Source organism: Sprattus sprattus (genome assembly GCF_963457725.1).
Source record: "Sprattus sprattus genome assembly, chromosome: 1".
Taxonomy (NCBI): Eukaryota; Metazoa; Chordata; class Actinopteri; order Clupeiformes; family Clupeidae; genus Sprattus; species Sprattus sprattus.
In genome coordinates this window covers 29,791,322-29,813,617 of record NC_137920.1, presented here as the reverse complement: position 1 = coordinate 29,813,617, position 22,296 = coordinate 29,791,322, and the positions used below count along the sequence as shown (strand labels likewise).

The 22,296-nt window shown below is 43.5% G+C and overlaps 1 protein-coding gene across 1 annotated transcript in view; it reads left to right on the top strand.

The window, feature by feature from the left end:
• Positions 1-22,296, top strand: part of cfap58 (cilia and flagella associated protein 58) — a gene marked incomplete at both ends in the record, with an annotated part of 123,713 nt that overhangs the window by 44,303 nt on the left and 57,114 nt on the right. The window contains 2 exons of the mRNA XM_080843349.1: positions 11,262-11,402; positions 17,292-17,515. Coding sequence (XP_080699475.1) covers positions 11,262-11,402; positions 17,292-17,515 — 365 coding nt within the window. The remainder of the gene's footprint in view (positions 1-11,261; positions 11,403-17,291; positions 17,516-22,296) is intronic.

The window sequence follows — 22,296 nt, the reverse complement described above, 5'->3', positions numbered from 1 at the left end:
CCATGAACAAGGCTCAAGTTCCAGCCCGAGTGACAGCAGCTGTACTCAGAGACCTGAACAAAGCAGAAATGGGGGCGCTTGGGTATAGCAGTGGCCAGTGAGTGTTAAGGTTCTTCAAGAGCACTCTGTGTTGCTCACCAAACGGAAATCTCTCACATTGTGAGTGCAGGGGAAATGACAACGCAGCGAGCTGGAGGAGCACTTCCTCTGTGCAGAGACAGGGGTTAGTGGGTGTTAAGGGACTGGTGTCAACACCCCATGCATTGCATTTATGTTGCTAAACCCCATATGAAAAAGGTCTGTTAAAACATCTAGGAGTCACACTTGTCAGGTACAAAACTCGCATGATGAATCTGTGGTGAAGAGCTTGCACAAACTTTTCATACTCAAATGCCATTATACGCTTCAACATGCAAGGTAGGTCATATACAAAACATATATTTTGTCTTTATCACACCATATGAAAGGGGCCAAAATAATGTGTGTTAACACACTGTAATCATAATATATACACTCGACCCTTAGGCACTTCTGGTGAAGCTACACCATACGTCCATACGTCTTACATGGGTGCTGACTTTAAAGTAGCAGTAATTACTTTATTCTGAAACTGGCGTGTTAATTACCAAAAAAGGGTAGTGGGCACAGCACAGTTGGCACTGATAAAAGCTTGCTAGCTAGCTTGCTAACTGGTGTCTTATGGCAATATAGTGAAAACAGAGGAGCACAGAACTACATGGTGCATATTCTGGATGGCTAGTGGGAAAGACAGATATACACATTCATGTCACGGAGTGGAGATGATATCAAAACTAGTTGCCTGTTAAACGTGCCTAAAAAAATGTGTCCTATTGTTGCACAGTGTTGGTCGAAAGAAAGATGATTCCTATTGAAATTGAAATTGAAAGCCTTTATAGCCATTGTATTTGCATACAACGACATGGCTGGTGCCACGAGGGACAACATATGATAAAACTAAAATAAACAAAAAAACAAAGTGCATTGGTATGGAGTCCCCTGAGGGACGTTGCAAATAAATAGATAGACATGAAGGTTATAGACATCAAGGTGACTGGGGTGGCATAGTGACACATAGTGCAGTAAAATAAAGTGACCTAAGTGTTAATATCGCACATTGAGTTTTCACATTTAAGGGCATGTCTGGTCATGCCCTAGAGGGCCTGTACCGTCTGCCAGAGGGCAGGAGAGTTAAAGAGTTGGTGACCTGGGTGTGATGAGTCTTTCATGGCGGTTTTGGCCGTGCCAAGGTAGCGTGAGCAGGCGACGCTTTCCGGGAAAAGGGCATTGAGCAGCCAGTGATTTTCTTGGAGCTGTGTTGATGACTTAAAAAGTCTCTACGGCACGCGCCATTGACAGAGGTGCGGCTAGTACCAAGGGCCCCGGTGAGCAGCCTGACGGCACCGAGTGGGTTTCATGGACTCCCACAGAGAGTGCGCGAGAGCCTCGAGCACCAGTGTACACGCAGGCTCATTTTATTTATAAAAAGGTCAACCACCTGGCTAGACACTCCCCGCCTTTTATATCATGCTGGCGTGGCCTTGTTTAAGTGAATGGTGCACACTGTGTGTGTGTGGGAGAGAGAGAAAGAGAGAGAAAGAGGGTAATTAGCAGAGGGGTGAAGCATGGTGTGCTGGTTGTACAAGACCACATTGTGCTCCAGACCTCATTCTGTTCAAATGTCAACATAGGTCTAGGCACAGGGGGGCCCGAGGTGTGTGTGCATGTGTGTGTGTGTGTGTGTGTGTGTGTGTGTGTGTGTGTGTGTGTGTGTGTGTGTGTGTGTGTGTATGTGTGTGCGTGTGTGCGTATGCCTCTGTCCCTGTATGTGTTTTGTTGTGTGTGTGTATATGAATGTGGGCGGTGCGGTTATGGCTATGCGTCTGTGGTTGTTCTATATGTTTTGTGTGTGTGTGCTTGTGTTGGTGTGTGTGTGTGTGTGTGTTGGTGTGTGTGTGTGTGTGTTGGTGTGTGTGTGAATGTCTGTCTGTGTCTGAGTGTTTGTGTGCATATGTGTGTGTGTGTGTGTGTGTATGTGTGTGTGCTTGTGTTGGTGTGTGTGTGTGTGTGTGTGTGTTTGTGTGTGTAGGGGGCAGACTCTGGGAGTAGGGCCAGCTTGGCTATTCCTGACCTGGGTGCTGATTATATCTCTAGTCACCCTGGATGCTATTGGTGTGAAACAGTGCCAGGAAACACATTTACTAAAGACAGGAAAATGTCTACACACACACACATACACACACACACACACACACACACACACACACACACATACACACATATGCACACACATATGTACACGGACACACAGACAGACAGACATTCACACACAAACAGGTGCATACAACACTGACTTGTATGCACTCACATATTATCATGCACATTGACCCTTACCCCGATAAGGTTTGATGTGTGTGTGTGTGTGTGTGTGTGTGTGTGTGTGTGTGTGTGTGTGTGTGTGTGTGTGTGTGTGTGTGTGTGTGTGTGTGTTAATACACACTGTGACAAAGGCACACCCAGGTGCACTCACCCACTATGTCTTTCTATTTATCTCTCTCTGTCTCCCTCTCTCACACACACAGCACACACACACACACACTCACACACCCACACAGCACACACACACAAACAGCACACACACACACAAACAGCACAAACACACACAAACAGCACATACACACAAAGACAAACCACCTTTTTTGTCGTGGAGAGATGAAGGTGGAGGTTAAAAGCGATCCACACTCCGTCTGCTTCTGTTCCACTTTCTCTCCATCTCTGTCTTTTGTCTCTTTTCTCTCTCTCTTTCTTTCTCTCTCTCTCTCTCTTTCTCTTTCTTATTTTCACTTTCCTCTTGGCTGCCGCAGGTGGTGACATCATCCCATTTTCCTTGGCAACCAAATAGGTGCGAAAAGGGAAAAAAATAAAACCGGACAAAAATGACAACAACATAGCGAAACAGAAAAGAACACCATCCATATGCTGTCCACCACATCCGTGACAAATGAAATGAAATGAAATGAAATTGCAAATCAAAGCAATCAAAAGACTTTATTGCCACAAAAGAGTCCCCTGTTTCCAGAGTCATGTGTACAGAATGAGGGAAACTGAAGACGATCTGAACAGGTCAAACCTACATGCAGCAATTACTGTGCATGTATCCATTTCAAGCCACTTTATCAACAAATAATAGAGGAGGGAAAGACATACTACATGCCACAAATATTATTTAAATGAGTCTTACTTTGCATTATCGTCTCTCTCTTTCGTTCTCTCTCTCTCTCTCTCTCTGTATCTCTGTCTGTCTCTCTATCCACCCCCTCGCTCTCTCTGGTGACCAGACAGAGAGATTTGATACCAATTTGTTTTGTTATTTGTCTTAAAATGCAGCTGTGAGAGAAATTAAGGTTTTTATCATATTTCCTTTGTCGAACTTAAGTAATGTGCTCTTAATTGTATCAAATTAGTTTTATGAAAATGAAAAGCTCTCTTTCTCTCCCTATCTCTCTTTTTCTCCCTCCCTCTCTCTCTCTCTCTCTCTCTCTTCCTGTTTTGCGCATGGACTGAGTGTGTGGGCGGAGCCTGAGAGTTGTGAGCGAAAGCTGCGTCTGGCCGCTGTGCCAGTTTCGCTGTGTTTCTTTCTTTATATCTAATTCTATATATGTTTGTTTGTTTGTGTGTGTGTTTTGTTTTGTTTGAAGGTTTTGTTTTGTTTGTCCCCCCCCCCCCCCCCCATTACCTAGGCGTCTGTTTTCTGTGTTGAGAACATGGCTGCCTCAGGTACGGAGGAAAAGTTTGATTTCCTCACTAGACGGCATGCGGTGAAAATCGCCTCGGCCGCTAGTGTGGAGGTTGTTAGTTTGGCCATAGGGGCCGTGGTTGGGTATGATAACATTTTGTCCGCGGCACGTATGAATAGTGCAATTGTTTTGTTCCTTCGTACTGTTGATATGGCCAATACGATTGTTGTAAGCGGGATAGTGGTAGATGGCATTTATACACCTGTGCTCCCTTTGTCAACCCCTTCTAAGAAGGTAATAATATCCAATGTCCCGCCTTTTATTACGGACGAAACTCTTGTTCAGACTCTGTCTAGATATGGTAAACTAGTTTCACCTATTAAAAAGATAACGATAGCGAGTAAGTCCGCTAAGCTGAAACACGTAGTGTCTTTCAGGCGATTTGCCTACATGGTATTAAAAGACAAGGAGGATCTTGATTTAAAGCTAAACATGAAAATTGATGATTTTAATTACAGTGTATTCATTACAACGAACATGATTAAATGTTTTGAATGTGGCCAAGTGGGTCATTTGGCGAGAACCTGCCCAAATAAGCAAGACAAGCCCGGAAACACCAATCGTGCTGATGAAAATCAGGACAAGGCCAAAGAGAGCCAGACCGCCAGTAAAGAGGCACCCAGGAGTGGAGAGGGTGATGGGGCGGACGGGGTTCAGACCGCAGGAGAGGATGTAGAGCCACCTTCCCGTGCAGAGACACCTTCCCGTGCAGAGACACATTCCCGTGCAGAGACACCTTCCCGTGAAGAGGCATCTTCCCGTACAGAGGCACCTTCCCGTGCAGAGACACATTCCCGTGCAGAGGCACCTTCCAGCGCAGAGACACCTGTGGATAGTTCCCCTGTCCTGGTCAGCAGTGTCACCGCTGAACCGCTGGTAGACAAGGATACTGAGGTTGGCATGAGTGTGGACAACAGTCAAAACAGCGAAGTGTCTGTGGAAACAGTCGACCAAAACCTTGCTGAGGCAGTGGGGGGAAGAGCGCCTTTAGCTGAAACTGGTGAAGGATTTAAAGTGCCAAACCTCCAAAAGAGAAGGGGATCTACCAGCTCCCACTCAGAAGCCAAAAAGAAAGCCAGTCATAGCTGTTCAGCTTCCACGGATACTGAGAGCGGGAGTGAGTCGGATTGCAGCATATCTTGCTCTTTGCGGCACAGTGGGTACCCCAGTACTTCATACATGCGTCAATAGCCCCTTATACATGCGTCAATGTAAAGCTGTTACATTGCGCCTACCACGATAGAAACTCGCGAGCGTGTTACAATTGCCTCATGTATAAGGGGTCTAGATGTAAACCGTTAGTTTTTCCGCCGATCGTCTGAGCCTTTCGAGAGAGGTGGTTTACCACGTTAATTCGTCTTACAAAAGGGCGTGTCAAATCAGGCCAATGTGTCATGGGGGAGGCCGTGCGTGACTGGGGGGAGACGGTGACAGGAGGCTAGAAAGTTCACTCCATCATCTCTTTGAAATTCCTTATTCCATGAGTGGTAGGCTACAATGACTGGCTGTTTTAAAATATAACTAATAGCCTAACGAAACAAAATAACCCAGGAAGTTTCATCTTCGAGACGTTAAGGCTTCTTCCAATACTGACAGCTGACTCATAGTTTGCAGGTTTGCGGGAGACGCGAGATTTGAGGGATGTCACTTAATTTAAACCTTTTTTGCTTCTGTTAGTGTGTGTGTGTGTGTGTGTGTGTGTGATAGAGACAGAGAGGACTCAGTAAAACATCGGAAAACACCGTGTCTCGTAAGCCTTATACTATCAATCACCCCCACAATGAAATATGCCATTACAGTCGCGACAAACTTCTTGGCATTGTGGTGCGCCCAAAACGCAAGCTATAAACGTAGCCATCCTAATGTAACCAAAATATACCTCTGCTGATATGCCTAACCTTCGTTCTATTTAGAATTTGTCTTAGCACTATGCAGGAATAAAATAGCATCTACAGTGTCAGGATTCAGGCGCTCTCGCCTGGCTTCTATAACGCGCCCTGCTGCACTGAAGGAGCGCTCACTCGCAGCACCTGTTGCTGGAACGCATATAATTCGTTTTGCAAGGTGCTGTTGTCGTGGGAACGACTGGCCTGGTTTCTCCCAAAAGGAAAGTAGATTTTCCTCTGCTGATCCCGCGTCTATATGGAAGTTTGTAGAGAGAATGCCGGGGAGTAAAATGCTCCCTTTCCGTTACGTCTGCTGCTGGCTAGTAATACAGACAGCCGGAAAGGTTAATAAACGGAATGAAATAGCTACACATTACACACGCTATGTTTTAATAAAAGCCACGTTACTCACATACTGGTTAACACTGTTTGTTACAGCACATAAATGTTTGTCGCTACATCCAAACTGCGTCACCGTTGTCCCTCCCTGTGCTCCAGCCGCACCATTTTGCTTGCAATGTGCATCATTTAATTGAAATATGCTTATTGGCATTTGTTGCACCTTAATCATTTTCTACAAACATGATATGCTATGTATGGTGTAGTAGACTGAGACTCTATTCACTACTGCACAAAAACTAGACACGTTTGAAAAACTAGACGTTTGCAATGAAGTAGGTTAACTTTCGCCAATATCTCCGTAAGGGAGATGGGTTATGTGCTCAAATTTCCTGGGATCAAAGAAGACGTTAGTATTCATGTGCAAACTAAAAATCACGTCTCAGGATTGCTGCGCATGCAAGTTATTTCGGGTGTCTCAACTGTAACTAATACCACTGTCATATAATTATGAGTCCAGTAAAAGACGGAGCAAACACAGTTTTCTACCGTTGTTGAAACACATCCACGCGTAGACTCGTTTTCTTTCCATCCGAGAGTGGTTATTCAAAGAAAATATTAAGAACTATATGCTGATAGAAAGAAGGGAACTTTAAGCCACTACACTGCCTGTGCCCGATGCGGATCCACGTTGATGTTGTTAGTAAACAAACCAGGTGGGAGCACATCTCCGTGGTCTTTGCGCATGCCCGAGGCAATGTAACCGCTTTACATTTTGCACATGTATACAGGTAACGACAAGAGCCGTTTCCCTTGAAAATCTTCACACCTACACGCGAATACGATACGATAAACTGATCTGATCTCAGTGGCACATGTATAAGGCCCTTTATATCCCTGGGGATATAAAGACTTTTTTAAGACAGACCAAACATGCTAGGAATGTTCGAATAGATGACTTTTTTCCTGACGTGGATCAATTTATACAGAAAACAAGGGTATTCATGTCCGAAGGTGGTTTCACGAATCAAGAGGGCTACCGTTTAAAAAAAGTTCTACACAAGTTGAATATTGTTTTAGGTGCCAACGATGTTGATAATGTCTAGAGTTTTTATTTTCTTTCTTTTGTTAAATTGTTCTTGGGGGCTGTGCAATCTTTTTTCTTTTAATATTCCGATGAGTGAGATTCGCATTGGCTCGTTAAACATGAATGGTGCTAGGGACCGATCCAAACGGGCGCAATTATTTGAACTGGCAAAACAGAAACGTTTTGATATTGTTCTGCTGCAGGAGACGCACAGCGATGCCGGTAACGCGGCTGATTGGGCTATGGAGTGGGACGGGCTCTCTCTGCTCAGCCACAACACTTAAGTGGTGGTGTTGCTATTTTATTTAATAAGAATTGTACCCCAGTATCTTATGACGTTGAGGAGGTATTGAAAGGTAGACTCCTTAAAGTCAGAGCTCGTTTTGAAAATGTGGTGTTGGTTTTTATCTGTGTGTACGCGCCAACAAGAGGAGTAGAAAGATTGTCTTTTTTAGACACATTATCAACTGTTTTGTTTGACTGCAACAGTGAGGAGTATTTATTTGTGGGTGGGGATTTTAATTGTACAGAGCGTATCATAGATCGCAATCATATTGAGCCTCATATGCCTTCCAGAAAGAACCTCATTCAGGTTATGAAGGCACATGATCTTAGGGATGTTTGGAGGAATTTTCATGGCGAGCAGAGGCAGTACACCTGGGCCCATGCTTATGCTGCTACTTTCTCATTAGCCAGGCTAGATAGGTTTTATTGTTTTAAACACCATCTCAACATTTTTAGATCCTGTATGATTACGCCTGTAAGTTTTTCTGACCACAGTCTTGTACAGTGTGTAGCAACTTTAAGAAATATTAAGCCAAAGAGTGCGTATTGGCACTTCAACACAAATTTAACGCAAGATAAATATTTTAAGGATGTTTTTAAACTGTTCTGGGATAATTTTAGGTCACAAAAATCATCTTTTAGTTCCTTACAACAGTGGTGGGATGTTGGGAAAGTTCAAATACAACAACTATGTAAGCAGTACACACATAATGTAACAAAAGACATAACTCAGTCTGTAGAGACATTGGAAAAGGAGTTACTTGAAGCGCAAGAGTTAGCTTATAATAATGGCAACGATTACGTCGAGAATTTGACGGCGAAAAGAAATTCTTTAGCTGATCTGCTGGGTACAAGGGTGAATGGTGCGTTGGTCCGATCACGCTTTCAGGGGGTGGATCAAATGGATATGCCTTCAAAGTTCTTTTTTAATCTGGAAAAGAAAAATGGCCAGAGGAGATTGATCCATTCTCTGCGGTCAGAAGCAGGAGTCTTACTGTCAGATACTTCTGAAATTTGTAAAAGGGCAGTCACTTTTTATCAGGATCTATACAGGAGTGAGGTTAACAGCGAAGAGATTACCGTTAATGTTTTTTTTAGAAAACTTGCCTCAGCTTTCAACTGAAACCTTGGCCGGGCTTGACACTGCTATTACGTTGGGGGAACTGGAGAGCGCCCTTCAACTTTTGCATGGGGATCGAGTTCCTGGGCTTGATGGGATTTCGACTAGCTTTTATAAGTCATTCTGGCCGGAGGTGGGCGAAGACTTGCTGGCAGTCCTCAATGACAGCTTAGCCGGAGGGCTTCTGCCGATGAGTTGTCGTAGAGCAGTCATCACTCTCCTCCCTAAAAAAGGTGACCTCACCGAAATTAAGAGCTGGAGACCTGTTTCACTCCTGTGCAGTGACTATAAGATTTTATCAAAAGTGTTGTCCAAAAGGCTTAATAAAGTGCTGGAACAAGTGGTCCATTCCGACCAAACATACTGTGTACCCGGTAGATCGATAGTAGACAACGTAGCGTTGATTCGTGACGTTATTGACGCCTCAAGGCTGTTGAAACTCGACGTAGGCTTGATATCACTCGATCAAGAGAAAGCCTTCGATCGAGTTGAGCATGAATACTTATGGAATGTTTTGGTCGCTTTTGGTTTTAGTGAAAAATTCATTAGTATGATGAAAGTTATGTACTGTGACGTGGAGAGTATCTTGAAGATTAATGGTGGGTTAAGCGCTCCTTTTAAAGTTAAAAGGGGTGTGAGGCAGGGGTGTTCCTTATCCGGAATGCTTTATTCCCTGGCAATAGAGCCACTTTTAAGTCAACTGAAATTACGTTTAAACGGTATTTCCATACCGGGTTGTATCAACCCCCTCCGGCTGTCAGCTTACGCTGATGATGTTGTTTTATTGATAAGTGATGAAGCTGATATTAAGACACTTGTAAAGGTACTTAATGACTTTGGGGTTGTTTCTTCAGCCAAAATTAATTGGTCGAAGAGCGAGGCTTTATTGCTCGGCCAATGGTTGGCCAAGGGAGTCCCTAGTCTCCCAGGTGGTCTGTAGTGGAAAAAGGATGGGTTCAAATATCTGGGCATTTTTTTAGGTAACAACACAGTAGTGCAAAGGAATTGGGATGGTGCACTTGAGAAAGTTAAAGGACGTCTTGATAAGTGGAAGTGGCTGCTTCCAAAAATGTCCTATAAGGGACGTACACTCATAATTAATAATTTGGTTGCATCATGTTTTTGGCATAGGCTGGCCTGTGTGGACCCCCCACCAGACCTTTTGGGTAAAATGCAATCTTTATTGGTCAATTTTTTTTGGGATCATTTACACTGGGTCCCTCAAGCAGTTTTGTTTCTGCCAAAAGACGAAGGCGGTCATGGCCTTATGCAGATGCAAAGCAGGACTGCAGCCTTTCAGATGCAGTTTATAAAGAGACTTCTGAGTGGGTCTTCAGATGTGGCTTGGCGGTCTGTAAGCTGCAGTATTTTAAAAACTTGTGGTGGATTAGGACTAGATAAGTCCCTTTTCCTAATGACCCCCCATTTATTGGATACCTCAAAATTACCCCCTTTTTATAGAAGCTTGTTTAAAATCTGGGATTTGTTTATTGTACAGAGGAATGGACCAGTTACCTCTCTCCATTGGTTATTGCAAGAGCCATTGGTCTATGGAGCACGGTTGGACGTTACTTCTTATGGTTTTCATGCCCTCACAAGAATTCTTCTCAACTCAAAGACAGTGACTTTTAGAAATGTTTTTGATCTGGCTGGACCTAGTCTTGTAGATGCAAAGAAGGTGGCAGACCATTTTGGGGTAAGGTCTGTTCGTGCAACTGCCCAATTTTTGGATAAATGGCGGGCTGTTCTAACAGTAGATGACTTTAAGTTGTTGGGAGAGTATTGTGCAGAGGCAATAAGACCGAATGAGAACGACAGTTTTCCAGATTTGATCCTCTCACCCAATCTGGATGGGAGCACAGGTCCGTACTTAAACCCTGAGAGTCCAATGATAATGGTTTTAAGTAGTGTCAGTGGGAAACAGTTGTATCAGGCCTGTGTGAAAGTTTTTAATAAAAAAGTTTTAAATGACAGAGTTGACACACCTTGGCGCACAGTTCTTGGACTGGGTCAAGATATAAGACCAGAATGGAGATCACTGTATAAACCACCTTTAGACAAAAGGGTGGGTGACTTACAGTGGAGGATTCTGCACGGGGCTATAGCAGTAAATGCTTTTATTTCAGTGTTAAACCAGGAGGTTGATCAGGAATGTCCTTTTTGTACTCAAAGAGAGACTATCTACCATGCTTTCTTGCAATGCATAAGACTGAAGCCTTTGTTTGTTGTTTTACAGAATTTATTTGATTGTTTTGACAAAGTGTTTACTATGGAGACTTTCATTTTTGGCTTCAAATATGTGCAACGCAGACAAAATGAATGTAAATTGTTGAATTTTATTTTGGGCCAAGCCAAAATGGCCATTTATCTAAGTAGGAAAAACAAGGTAAATAGTCAATCTGGTGATGATGCACTTATTTTGTTTTCTGCTTTGATAAAGTACAGGATTTTAATTGATTTCCGTTTTTACAAACTCATGCAGAACCTTGAGTCTTTTGAGAGCATATGGTGCATCCATAGATATGTACTGTCGTTGAGAACAAATTGTTTTTTGTACATTTTGTCTAGGTAGGAAATATATGATATTTCCTGTTTTTATTTCTATTGTTATGTTTACACATGATTTGTTATTTTAAGATATTTTAGCAATATACCATTGTATATTGCAATAAAGAGGAATTTTAAAAATCAAAATCTCTCTCCCTCTCCCTCCCTCTCTCCCTCTCCAGGCGGAGCTGCAGAAGCTGAAACAGCAGGCCCAGGAGACAAAGCTGTTCATTGACAACCAGGAGGCCGAGGAGCGCAAGCTGCTCAAGATCATAGCCGACGCTGACGCTGAAAGGCTTCGACAGAAGAAGGAATTAGACCAGGTAGAGGGCGCTCTCTCTCTCTCTCTTTCTCTCTCTCTCTCTCTCTCTTTCTCCATCACTCGTCCTTCTCTCTCTCAGCTGCCCTCTCTGTCAGTGTCGCTCTCTCTTTCGCTTTCATTCGCGGTCAATCTCGTTCCCTGCTGACCTCTCTTTCATGCTCTCTCTCACTCTCTCATTGGCTCTTTTTCTCCCTGTCTGACTTTGTTTCTGTCTTACTGTCCCTCTCTTTTTTCCTCCTCTTTTTTCATTATCTGTCTATCTTTCTCCTCTCTCTCTTTCTCTCTCTCTCTCTCTCTCTCTCTCTCTCTCTCTCTCTCTCTCTCTCTCTCTATCTCTCTTACTTGGTCCCTCTTCCCAGTCATCTCTTTCTGTGTCATTCTGTTTTTCTTTTCTCTTCATCCCTCTATCTCTGTCTCTCTCTCTCTCTGTCTCTCTCTCTCTCTCTCTCTCAGCCTCTCTGCCTCTCTCTCGCTTTCTTTGTCTCCTTTTCCATCCATTTCTTTGACACCAGATAAAAGCCAGGAGCCTTACACTCCAACCTCATTAGAACACAGACTGAGCAGAGGGGCCTCGGAGGCGCCTGTGTTTGTGTGTGTGTGTGTGAGAGTGTGTGTGAGTGTGTGTGTGTGTGTGTGTGTGTGTGTGTGTGTGTGTGTGTGTGTGTGTGTGTGTGTGTGTGTGTGTGTGTGTGTGTGTGTGTGTGTGTGTGTGTGTGTGAGAGTGTGTGTGAGTGTGTGTGTGTGTGTGTGTGTGTGTGTGTGTGTGTGTGTGTGTGTGTGTGTGTGTGTGTGTGTGTGTGTGTGTGTGTACACTCACACTATAAAGACTCAGTGATGGCTGGCTGAGCCTAAGCATGGTTCCAAACAGCCATTTTTGAAATCTACCCCCATTGATAGTTGTATTTTCCCCCCCAGAGACAAGAAATACTCCATATATTTCTTTATAATGGGACACCTATGAAGTAGATCAAGGTTAATCTCTGTTTTATGTCAGTGCTCTGGAAAAATCTGTGGTAACTATAGCAACCATTGCAAATAATGCTTGAGTGATTCCTTTGTAGACTATGCATATTTGCTTAATCAAGTTGTCCAGTTCTTTGCCTCTGACTTAGAGGAAAGGTAATCGTCCATGGATGCTGGTATAGCACCGGAAGAGCGTTTTGTGGACGCTGGTGACGCTGCTAATCGTCGGTGATCGGCGGAGAACGCTGGCCTAAAAAAAAGGTTTTGAACATGCACAAACGTTCTCATCGAGACCAGCGTTCTTCAACGTTTAATTTAAACGCTGGAGAACGTTCGTGGAACGTTTTACTAACGTTGCCCGCGTTTGGCTATCTTTAGTCAGTCTAAACAACCCTGGTTGTTATTAGTTATTTGCCTTACCTAGTTGATACACCCAAATTAACTTATGTGCGCAGCAATCCTGAGACGTGATTTTTAGTTTGCACATGCCTACTAACGTCTTCTTTGATCCCGGGAAATTGAGCACCTAACCTATCTCTCGTAAGAAGATGTTTAGGCGAAAGTTTTTTCACCAAGGGAAGATCTTGATTTTATCGTGTCCCTTCTACAATTAATATGTTATTACCATATGTGATCAACAAACGCAACCTACATCATTGCAAACGTTATTCTGTGCATTATAAATCTACATATTCCATGCTATCATGTCAGGCAAGGTCATTGCATAATCTAGCGAAAATCGTGAGGTGGTCAGCGGGGTACTGTTGAGACACAATGGGCCCTATCTTGCACCCAGCGCAATTGACATTGTCACCGACGCATGTATAATTCCTATCTTGCACCCGGCGCACAGCGCGATTTTCCCTCCAGAGGCGCGCTTCGAAATTAACTTGCGTCGACATGGGCGGAGGCGGAACAGAGAAGGCGTTTCTCTGGCGCAAGTGGTATTTTGCAGTTTCAAAACAACGCTGTGCGCCGTGCGCCATTGACCAAAAAAAAGCTGGTCTAATGTGAGGCGCAATGTCTAAAGTGTGTAACGCATATTCAGAACGCTATTTTAAGGGCGCATGTGCTTGCCCGCACAGTATAGGACCTATAGGCTACACTTTACTTCTGTCGTCTTCACGAGAGATTTACACCAATTGTTTGGCAAGCCATATATAATTACAAGGAAAATAAAGTATTTACCACATGAGGAAATCATTGTGATATCCGTATCCAAGACATTTTAAAACTAGGCATACATCTAGCGTACACAATTGACCCAAATGATTCAGGTTAATTGAAGCTGCGTGACATTTGATTTATTGTATGGCTTTGTTGCATTTATTTAATGCCAGTATTATTATAAATCTTGTAAACTCATCTTTGTGTATGTGGACTTTATTTATGTACCTTGGGTTTGGTCAGCTGGTGCACTGGCTTGGGTGCCGATTTCCATGCCCCCAAATCCCTGCTGGCTCTCAGGCGTGAGGGTAGACGTGGCGATGTCCTCTGCTGCCGTCAGATCCTGGGTCGAGGCAGATCCACCTCCCGTGAAGGCACGAGAACGTGTGTTACCTTCCAGCTTGGATGTCCCACGTCTCCGGACGTCATTATAGCGTTTTCGGCAACGTTTTCGGGTGCCCCGTTGCAGAAACAATCACGGCAATATCTTGACATGCTTGCTTGACTTTGCTTACTTTTGGAGGGTTTCACGCATCCCCATATAAATCTATCTCCCGGCTTTTTACAAAGCCATACAATAAATCAAATGTCACGCAGCTTCAATTAACCTGAATCATTTGGGTCAATGTGTAGGCTACGCTAGATGTATGCCTATTTTTAAAATATCTTGGATATGGATATCACAATGATTTCCTCAAGTGGTAAATACTTTATTTTCCTTGTAATTATATATGGCTTGCCAAAAAATTGGTGTAAATCTCACGTCGGTCTCCTCGGCTGTGAACTTTTCCGGTCTTCCACCAGGTAATTCCGCCATCAAAATAACAAGCCGCTATGGACTATGCGCTCCTCGCTCTTAAAGGGAATGTGAAATGACGCTCGGATTGGTTTATTGCATATTACGCCCAAACCACACCTATGGCTGAGTAACCTCCTTTGGACCAACCCTTTTGACACTTGCGCTGGACGCAAGTGTGTTCTTTCCACCGTTAAAATAGCAACTGCGCCATAGAGCCGCCCACACAGCTACTTGCGCTTGGCGCCGTCCTACTTGCGTTTCTGATCGGCAAGATAGGGCCCAGAGTGTCAATGCGGGTCCGCGATAAGCAGGTTAGAAGTCAAAGTTAGACAACAAACAAAGCAAAGTAGTAGATGTACTGAACTTGAACATAGCTGAGCACTGTTATAGCAGGTGCTGTTCCATGACAGATGGATATGATTTAAAGACTCTTGTGACATGGACAATGTGTGTGGATGTGTTGATGTTTTCTAATAATTCTGTGTCAAATTTAAATAATTTATTGTAATAACATAAAACCCCAGGAATAACGGCCATTATTTCGTAAATCAGTAACAGTTAATCTTTGTACGAAGTCATAGTGAAAGAGGCTTTGCATTCTTCTTACTTTCAGCAGCATTTATCATCATCTTACTTGCAGCCGCGCTAGTTGCAGAAGCCCCCCTCACACCTTTTCGTCGTCTTGGCGGCATGATGTTCACTAATCCACTATGATTTTCCAGCGTTTCATACCCGTTTGACCATAAAATCCACACGCCAGCAAATCGCTATTCTGTCGTTATTATCACGCTCAAGACGCTCGTCTAACGTTGACTTATCGTAGGTCGCGCACCAGTGGCACGTCAGCACACGTTCGTTGCGCGCCAGCGACACGTCACTTGGTCACTGTTACACGCTCCTCATGCGTCAGTCCCACGCTAGTCGTGCGTCAGTCCCACGCTATTCTGTCGTTAGTCACACGCCAGATGTGTCCAACTCACCCTAGAACGCTCGAAATTGAACGATTAGAACTTTCAGAGAACGTTGACCAGAACGTTATGGTGTGACTTGGCCTTAAAGAGAAAAAGAGAAGATGCTGTGTATGTGAGGTGAGCAGGTGCCACTATGTGCACACGCACGCACACACACACACACACACACACACACACACACACACACACACACACACACACACACACACACACACACACACACACACACACACACACTCTCACACACACACACAAACTGAGCTCCCTGCTCCCTCCGGCCTGAGCTGCCAGACACAGCACAGCCTTTCTCACATGAAGGACACGGCTTTGGTCCTTAATTCTGCTTCAAGAGACAGCCCTCCAGACACACACACACACACAAACACACACACATGCCGACGTACACACACACGCACACACATACACACATACACACACACACACACACACACACACACACACAGCCACACAGAGGGAGAGGGAGAGAGAGATACAGATACACACACACTCTGCCTCTTCCCTCTTAGTAAGCAAATTTGTGGTGACAAGCGTTGGTCTTAGCGGAGGCCTTGAGGGAGATGGCAGGAGTGCTGAGGATGTGTAATAATTAACAGCCCGTGAGTAGATAAGTAGACGGAACTCACAGAGGACTCTCCAAGACATAGCCTAGATTATGTGTGTGCACTAGCGTGTACGTGTGTGCGTGTGTGTGTGTGTACGTGTGTGTGTGTGCGTGAGTGCATGCATGCATGTTTGCTCAACCGTGCCTGTGGAGTGCATGCTTGCTTGTATGCGTGTGTGTGTGTGTGTACAGTGTATGTATATGTACTGTGTGTGTGTGTGCTTTGTGGAAAAAGTATGTGATGAGGTGGAAACAAAGAATACGAAACTTCATATCACAGACGAAAGATTTGCTGCTGTCAAACTACGCAGCACATTTCAGCCTTACAGCCTCATCTTTCTTCTAACCTGTCAAAAATAGAAAAAAAAATATATATATATATAAATAAGTCGAAATAGAAATAAAAGACAAATCTTTCTTTTATCTGAGTCTCAACCCCCCATCAAACACAGACGAGCCCTTAACAATCCCTCGCCCCTCTTTCATGTGTGCAGACTAACACAGCGCCACGCTGTTCTCACTTATCCACCGCTTTCTCCTTTTCATCTCTTAATTGTTTATTGGTTATTGATGTAAATTAACCGCGACTGAAATCAGCTGTGATGTGTCTTTGCTGTTACATCATTCTACACGTCAAAAGTTGGCAAGTTTATGTGCGGGTCAAGGAAAACAAAAAAAGGGGGGGCGGGGTGGGGGGGGTTGGGGAGACAAAGGAACAAAGAAGATTAAAAATATCAGTGTGTCAAGGAAATGTCAGTGTATCTCTAGGCGCTAACTGCTTTTAACTGAATTTTACAGAAGCAGCTCAAATCTCTCTGTCTCTTGTCCTCTAACCGCCTGTCTGTCTGTCTGTCTGTCTGTCTGTCTGTCTGTCTGTCTGTCTGTCTGTCTGTCTGTCTGTCTGTCTGTCTGTCTGTCTGTCTGTCTGTTGCTGTCTATTTCTTTAATTATTTTGTGTATTAGTAAGTTACCCCCTCCACCTTTTCTCCTTCCCCCAGGTGACCAGTGAGTGACACAACCTAATCATCTACATAGGCAGCCCAAATCTCTCTCTGTCTGTCTTTCTATCTCTCTCTCTCTCTCTATCTATCTCTCTCATTCTGTCTGTCTGTGTTCTTTCTTTTTTGTTTATTGTTAAGTTATTTTTCCTCTCTGTCTCCCTCGCTCTCTTTCTGTCTCCTTTCCCCAGGTGATCAGCGAGTTAGAGACAACCTTGGCACCTCTATAGGCATCCCAGATCTCTCTCTATATCTTTCTTTCTGCCTGTCTGTTGACTTTCTTACTTTTTGTCCTTTTATGAAGTTTATGTTTTACTCTCTCTATCTCTCCTTCTCTCTCTCCTTCTCTCTCCGTCTCACCTCGCCCCAGGTGATCAGCGAGCGAGACATCCTGGGCACGCAGCTGGTGCGGCGTAACGACGAGCTGGCGCTGCTGTACGAGAAGATCAAGATCCAGCAGTCCATCCTGAACAAAGGCGAGCTGCAGTACAACCAGCGGGTGGAGGACATCCGCCTGCTCAAGATGGAGATCAAGAGGCTGCGCCGCGAGAAGGGCATCCTCAACAAGACCGTCTCCAACGTCGAGGACCTCAGGTAAGGCAGAGAGCAGGAGCTGGAACACGACGTAAACAGGGGGTGGTTTTTTGGCTTTTAATCTGAGGGTGCACTAAGGAACTTCTTGGGGTTGTATGTTATTGTGCAACATGTTTACTTCACATGAAGTAAGATAAAAGGAGAAAGTAAATAAATAAGTATTTAGCAGGAGGAATGCGTTATCACAAATAACATTATAACTGTGAGTCTGAGGGTCGAAACAGCTGTGATGTTATTGTGAAATGACTCCTTCAAGTGTTTGGTTTTCAATTTCTTTTTTTTTAAGTGAAGCAATATCCCAAACTAGATGCCACAAAATAATATTAATATTACTCGTTTTTTATTAAACTGCTATTTTTTCACCTCCAAATACTTTCAGTATTGGCAGACTGTTGATTTGCAACAAAGTTAGAGTGGAATGAAAATGGGTATAATATTAGCAGGTGATCAAATCATTTTTTCATCAGATCAGTGTGAATTAACGTTAATGAATTGCTAAAGATGTTTTTATGCCATGTTTCAAAGAAACGTCCTCCATCAGTGTTGCTTCAATGGTTTCTCAGATGAACCTGTGTTTGTGTCACTAAAGCATCAAAATAATTCAACACAACCTATGTTAATGGCATGGCAATACATCCTGAATTGGATTGTCTCCAGGACCTCAGATAAGGTGGGTCAGTGAGAAAAGCGGATGTATAAGCTATATAAGATGTAACACAGCATGGCTGCTTTCCCCAGGAACGTAATCTGCAATTTCAAGGACTCTTGCTTCGATTTTCTCTTGCCGCACAAGAGAGCGTAACCCAATGCATTATGGGATAAAGCAATACAGTGTGACATCCTGCATTATCCAATCCAATGCAAGCAGATATAACCTCATGGAAGACATCCCCACCAATGCCCCGCCCCCCAGACATACCTGCCAATAAATTCCTCAAGAAGACCAATGAGCTAGATTGAAGTGAATGAGGCTTCGTTAATATATTTTCAAACACATCATCATGCAGTCTAATGTACTGTTTTGTGGCATAAGGTCTCTTTCCAAAAAATAGTTATATAACTCAAGGTGAGGTATGACAAAGCTTAAGGTTAACATAATGCAAAAGTAAACGTCTTGTCTCATTATTGTTGGACCATCAAATTTAACACACACACACACACACACACACACACACACACACACACACACACACACACACACACACACACACACACACACACACACACACACACACACATAAGCTTAGTGAGCTCTGTGGGTAGATGGCCTCATCCCTCTTTGCACAAGTGATCTTCTCATTCATAAATCTAGCACACACACACACGCCCCCAGGCATCACCACTGTCCCATTAAACCCGCAGAGCCTCCCCGACCGATTGGTCATATTTAGAGTCAATCATTAATCAGGCTTGTAAAAAGATGACCCACACTGCAGGAAGCTAAAGCCTGAGGCTCCGTACTCCTCTCTCTCTCTGTACCCTGCTGTGCCACCGTCAGGCAGTGTGGAAGCAGGAGCCTTTAATTAGACACGGCCAGTACTTGAGCCAGGCTGCTGTAGAAGTGACTTGAGAGAGAAGGAGAAAAGAGTTCCACCTTCTCCTTCTCCTTCTCCTTCTCTCGTTTTCTGGTCCCTCAACATTACCCTTTCCACCCTCACTCGCCTCCTTTTCTATGTATTTCTCTCCCCCCTCTCTCCTTTTCCTCTTACCCCTCCTCCTTTTGTTTTTGTATCCACCAAAACGCATTTGTTCTCCGTGGCTTCTCTCCATTCCTATCTCTCTCCGCCTCTCCGCCCTTCATACTGTATCCATGGGGTATGGTTTGCCATGTACTACTGTAGCGTATGGTCTGTTGTTAACCTCTCATTAAGGCCCAAGTGTCAGACATCAAACGCAACGGAAAAACAAAACCCTGAACCACAAGGCTTACATCCTCCCGTGAACTAAATACAAAAAAAAACCACACTTTTAAAACTCCATTCATATTGTCTACAACCTGACACAACAACCCCCAGCATAATATCATTAATCAATTTATAATGAGCAGAGGCAAAGTGAGAGAGAGAAGTAGGCACAGACAAAGAGAGAGGGAGGCAGAGTGAGAGAGAGAGAAAGGGAGAGGGAGAGAGCGAGAGCGGGAGAGAGAGAAGTAGGCACAGACAAAGAGAGAGGCATGGAGAGTGAGAGGCGTAAGTGGTTTCAAATACATCTCTGCCTAATACGCCTGTAATTGCGGCATCTCCGAATATAATAAAATAATATGCCAGACTACAGATGGTGCCCCCATTCACCCTTCTGTTTTAAAACATTTTTTTTCCCACAAGGTTTTGGACCACGAGCAGTTCTGAACCAGCACATTTATAACTTCAGCTGTGGTCAGATACAGAGCCTGGCACACAGTTTGTACTTGCCTCATGAATCGTCTGTGTTCAGTGTCTTTCTTTCTCTCTCTCTTTCCCTCTCTCTCTCTCTCTCTCTCTCTCTCTCACACACACACACACACACACACACACATACTATCTCTCTCGCTCCCTCTCTTTCTCTCTCACTCATTTTCACTCTCTGTGGGACTGTGTGTCTGACACATTATAACAAATTACTGTACTGGTCTTCTTGGTCTTCTGCTCTTCTTTTGAAGTGACCTATTTTATTCTGCTCTAGCTGTAGATGAGAAACCAGGTGGAGAGACAAAGAGAGGGAGAAGGAGAGACAGAGAGAGAAAGAGAGAGAGAGAGAGAGAGAAAAAAAGAGAGGGAGAGACACAGAGAGAAAGATAGAGAGAGAGAGGGAGAGAGAAAGAGAGGGAGAGACAGAGAGAAAGATAGAGAGAGAGAGAGAGAGGGATAGATAGAAAGATACATAGATAGCTAGCAAGCAAGCAGGGATGGGGACTCAAGTCTGCGACCTGGACTAGAGCCACACTTAAGTTGCAAAAACAGTGACCTGAGACTCATCCTCAAAAGACCTGAGACATCAGACCCGAGATTTGGGACGCGTGAACAGTTCGTTTATTTGTTTATTTATTTTGGCGCATTTACAATGTCTGCTAAGCTGAATGTCATTCCCTCCCTCGCTTTCACCCGTGACCTTATGCATCTGGTGCGCGTGGCCACAAATTATAAAACGTAGCAACTACACAAGGGCGAGTAGGCTACACTTGCAGCTGTTGTCCCGTTTGTCTCTTATAACTTCACACGAGGCCCAAAAAAAAAGAATCGCTAAATGTAACGTCTGTGGTATCAACATAAAGGATGCTGGATCGACCAAATCAAACTTTATCAGGCACCTAAAAACTCACCCAGATAGGTCATACACTTGGTAATGTTAATGTTAATGTTAGCGCCTATGGATGGTTAGCAAATACATTTAGATCAGCATCAGCTATCTTACGTAGACTTATCCCTAGCTTTGTCGCTAAGGGAGGGGAATGAGGCCTGTTTGACTTTTTAAAGTTCTCTGTCATGCTTTGATGTTTTTGTATATTTCCTCTATTGATGCACAAGTGGCATATTGATGCACAAGTGGCATGTATAGATAAAATGAAAGGTTTCTGGGATTGTTATTTTTATGACTCTAGGCCAAAAACTCACAATTGTTGTCAATTAAATATGGTTAAATATTAACAAGAACAAAAAACAAAACATCCCTCCAGATTACACAAAGCACAAAATATCCTTCTGTTTGCTTATCACACTTTTTCATCAACAGACAACTGGGTCCTTTCTTCTTCACAGTTTTTCTTTGTAGCCTAAGTACATCTCTCAAATCATCCTTAACATTTTCAAAACAGTAAATGCATTTCTTGAAACAATTTCTTGAACACAATGGATTACCTGCAAAAGCCCAGAACTCATTCAAAATGCTTATTTATGCCTCAAAAGTAAATAATCATGGCAGTGAAATTGGCAGTGCCACCAAAATGAAAGTCCCTTTTGTCGTCTTTTGTAACGAAGACAAAAGATGATTTTTATTTAGTCAACATAAAATGATATTAATATTTAGTCAATATAAAATCATATCCGCACGAGAATTAACGTCATAGCAGATTATTGCATGTTTACAACTAACTGAATATTATTTTCTAGCAAGTCGAATTTTACGATGATTATTGAAGAATATTGCAGCAGGATGCAGAAGACCAGTTGAGACTGGACAGTATAGAAGCACATGCAACCTGTTTAAAAACCATGGGACAATCTTGTATGCAACATACACTCTTTGAGAACCAACTCATGCTATCAAGTCGTGATGACCATAGACATTTCAATTTTTTCACTCTGGATTGGTGGCCTTTGAAGTTTTATACTCATGATATCTCATCCTCAATTCTCATCAATCAAGATGTGTTTTGATGGTGGAGTTTTTGCAAGGTTTTTGCATGCCTTTAAGGTAGTTAGCTTGCTAGTTTTGGAACAGAACTCCTTATTGCTGCTTTAAGACTTGACTTGGACTTGCAAAAATCAAGCATATCTGATAGATAGATGGATAAATAGAGAGAGAAAGATGCATGTTTAAAGGTGTGTTTTTAATCCTTGACCTCAAAGCTGTGTTTGTCTTACATTCAATATCATGGATGATTGCTACCCACTGTGTGTGCCAGCAAGAGTCTAGAATAATTGCCTCCAGGAAGAGGCATTCTCTGACTCCCGCCACAAATGTGTGTGTGTGTGTGTGTGTGTGTGTGTGTGTGTGTGTGTGTGTGTGTGTGTGTGTGTGTGTGTGTGTGTGTTTGTGTGCGCGCGTGTGTGTGTGTGTGTGTGCGTGTGTGTGTGTGTGTGCGT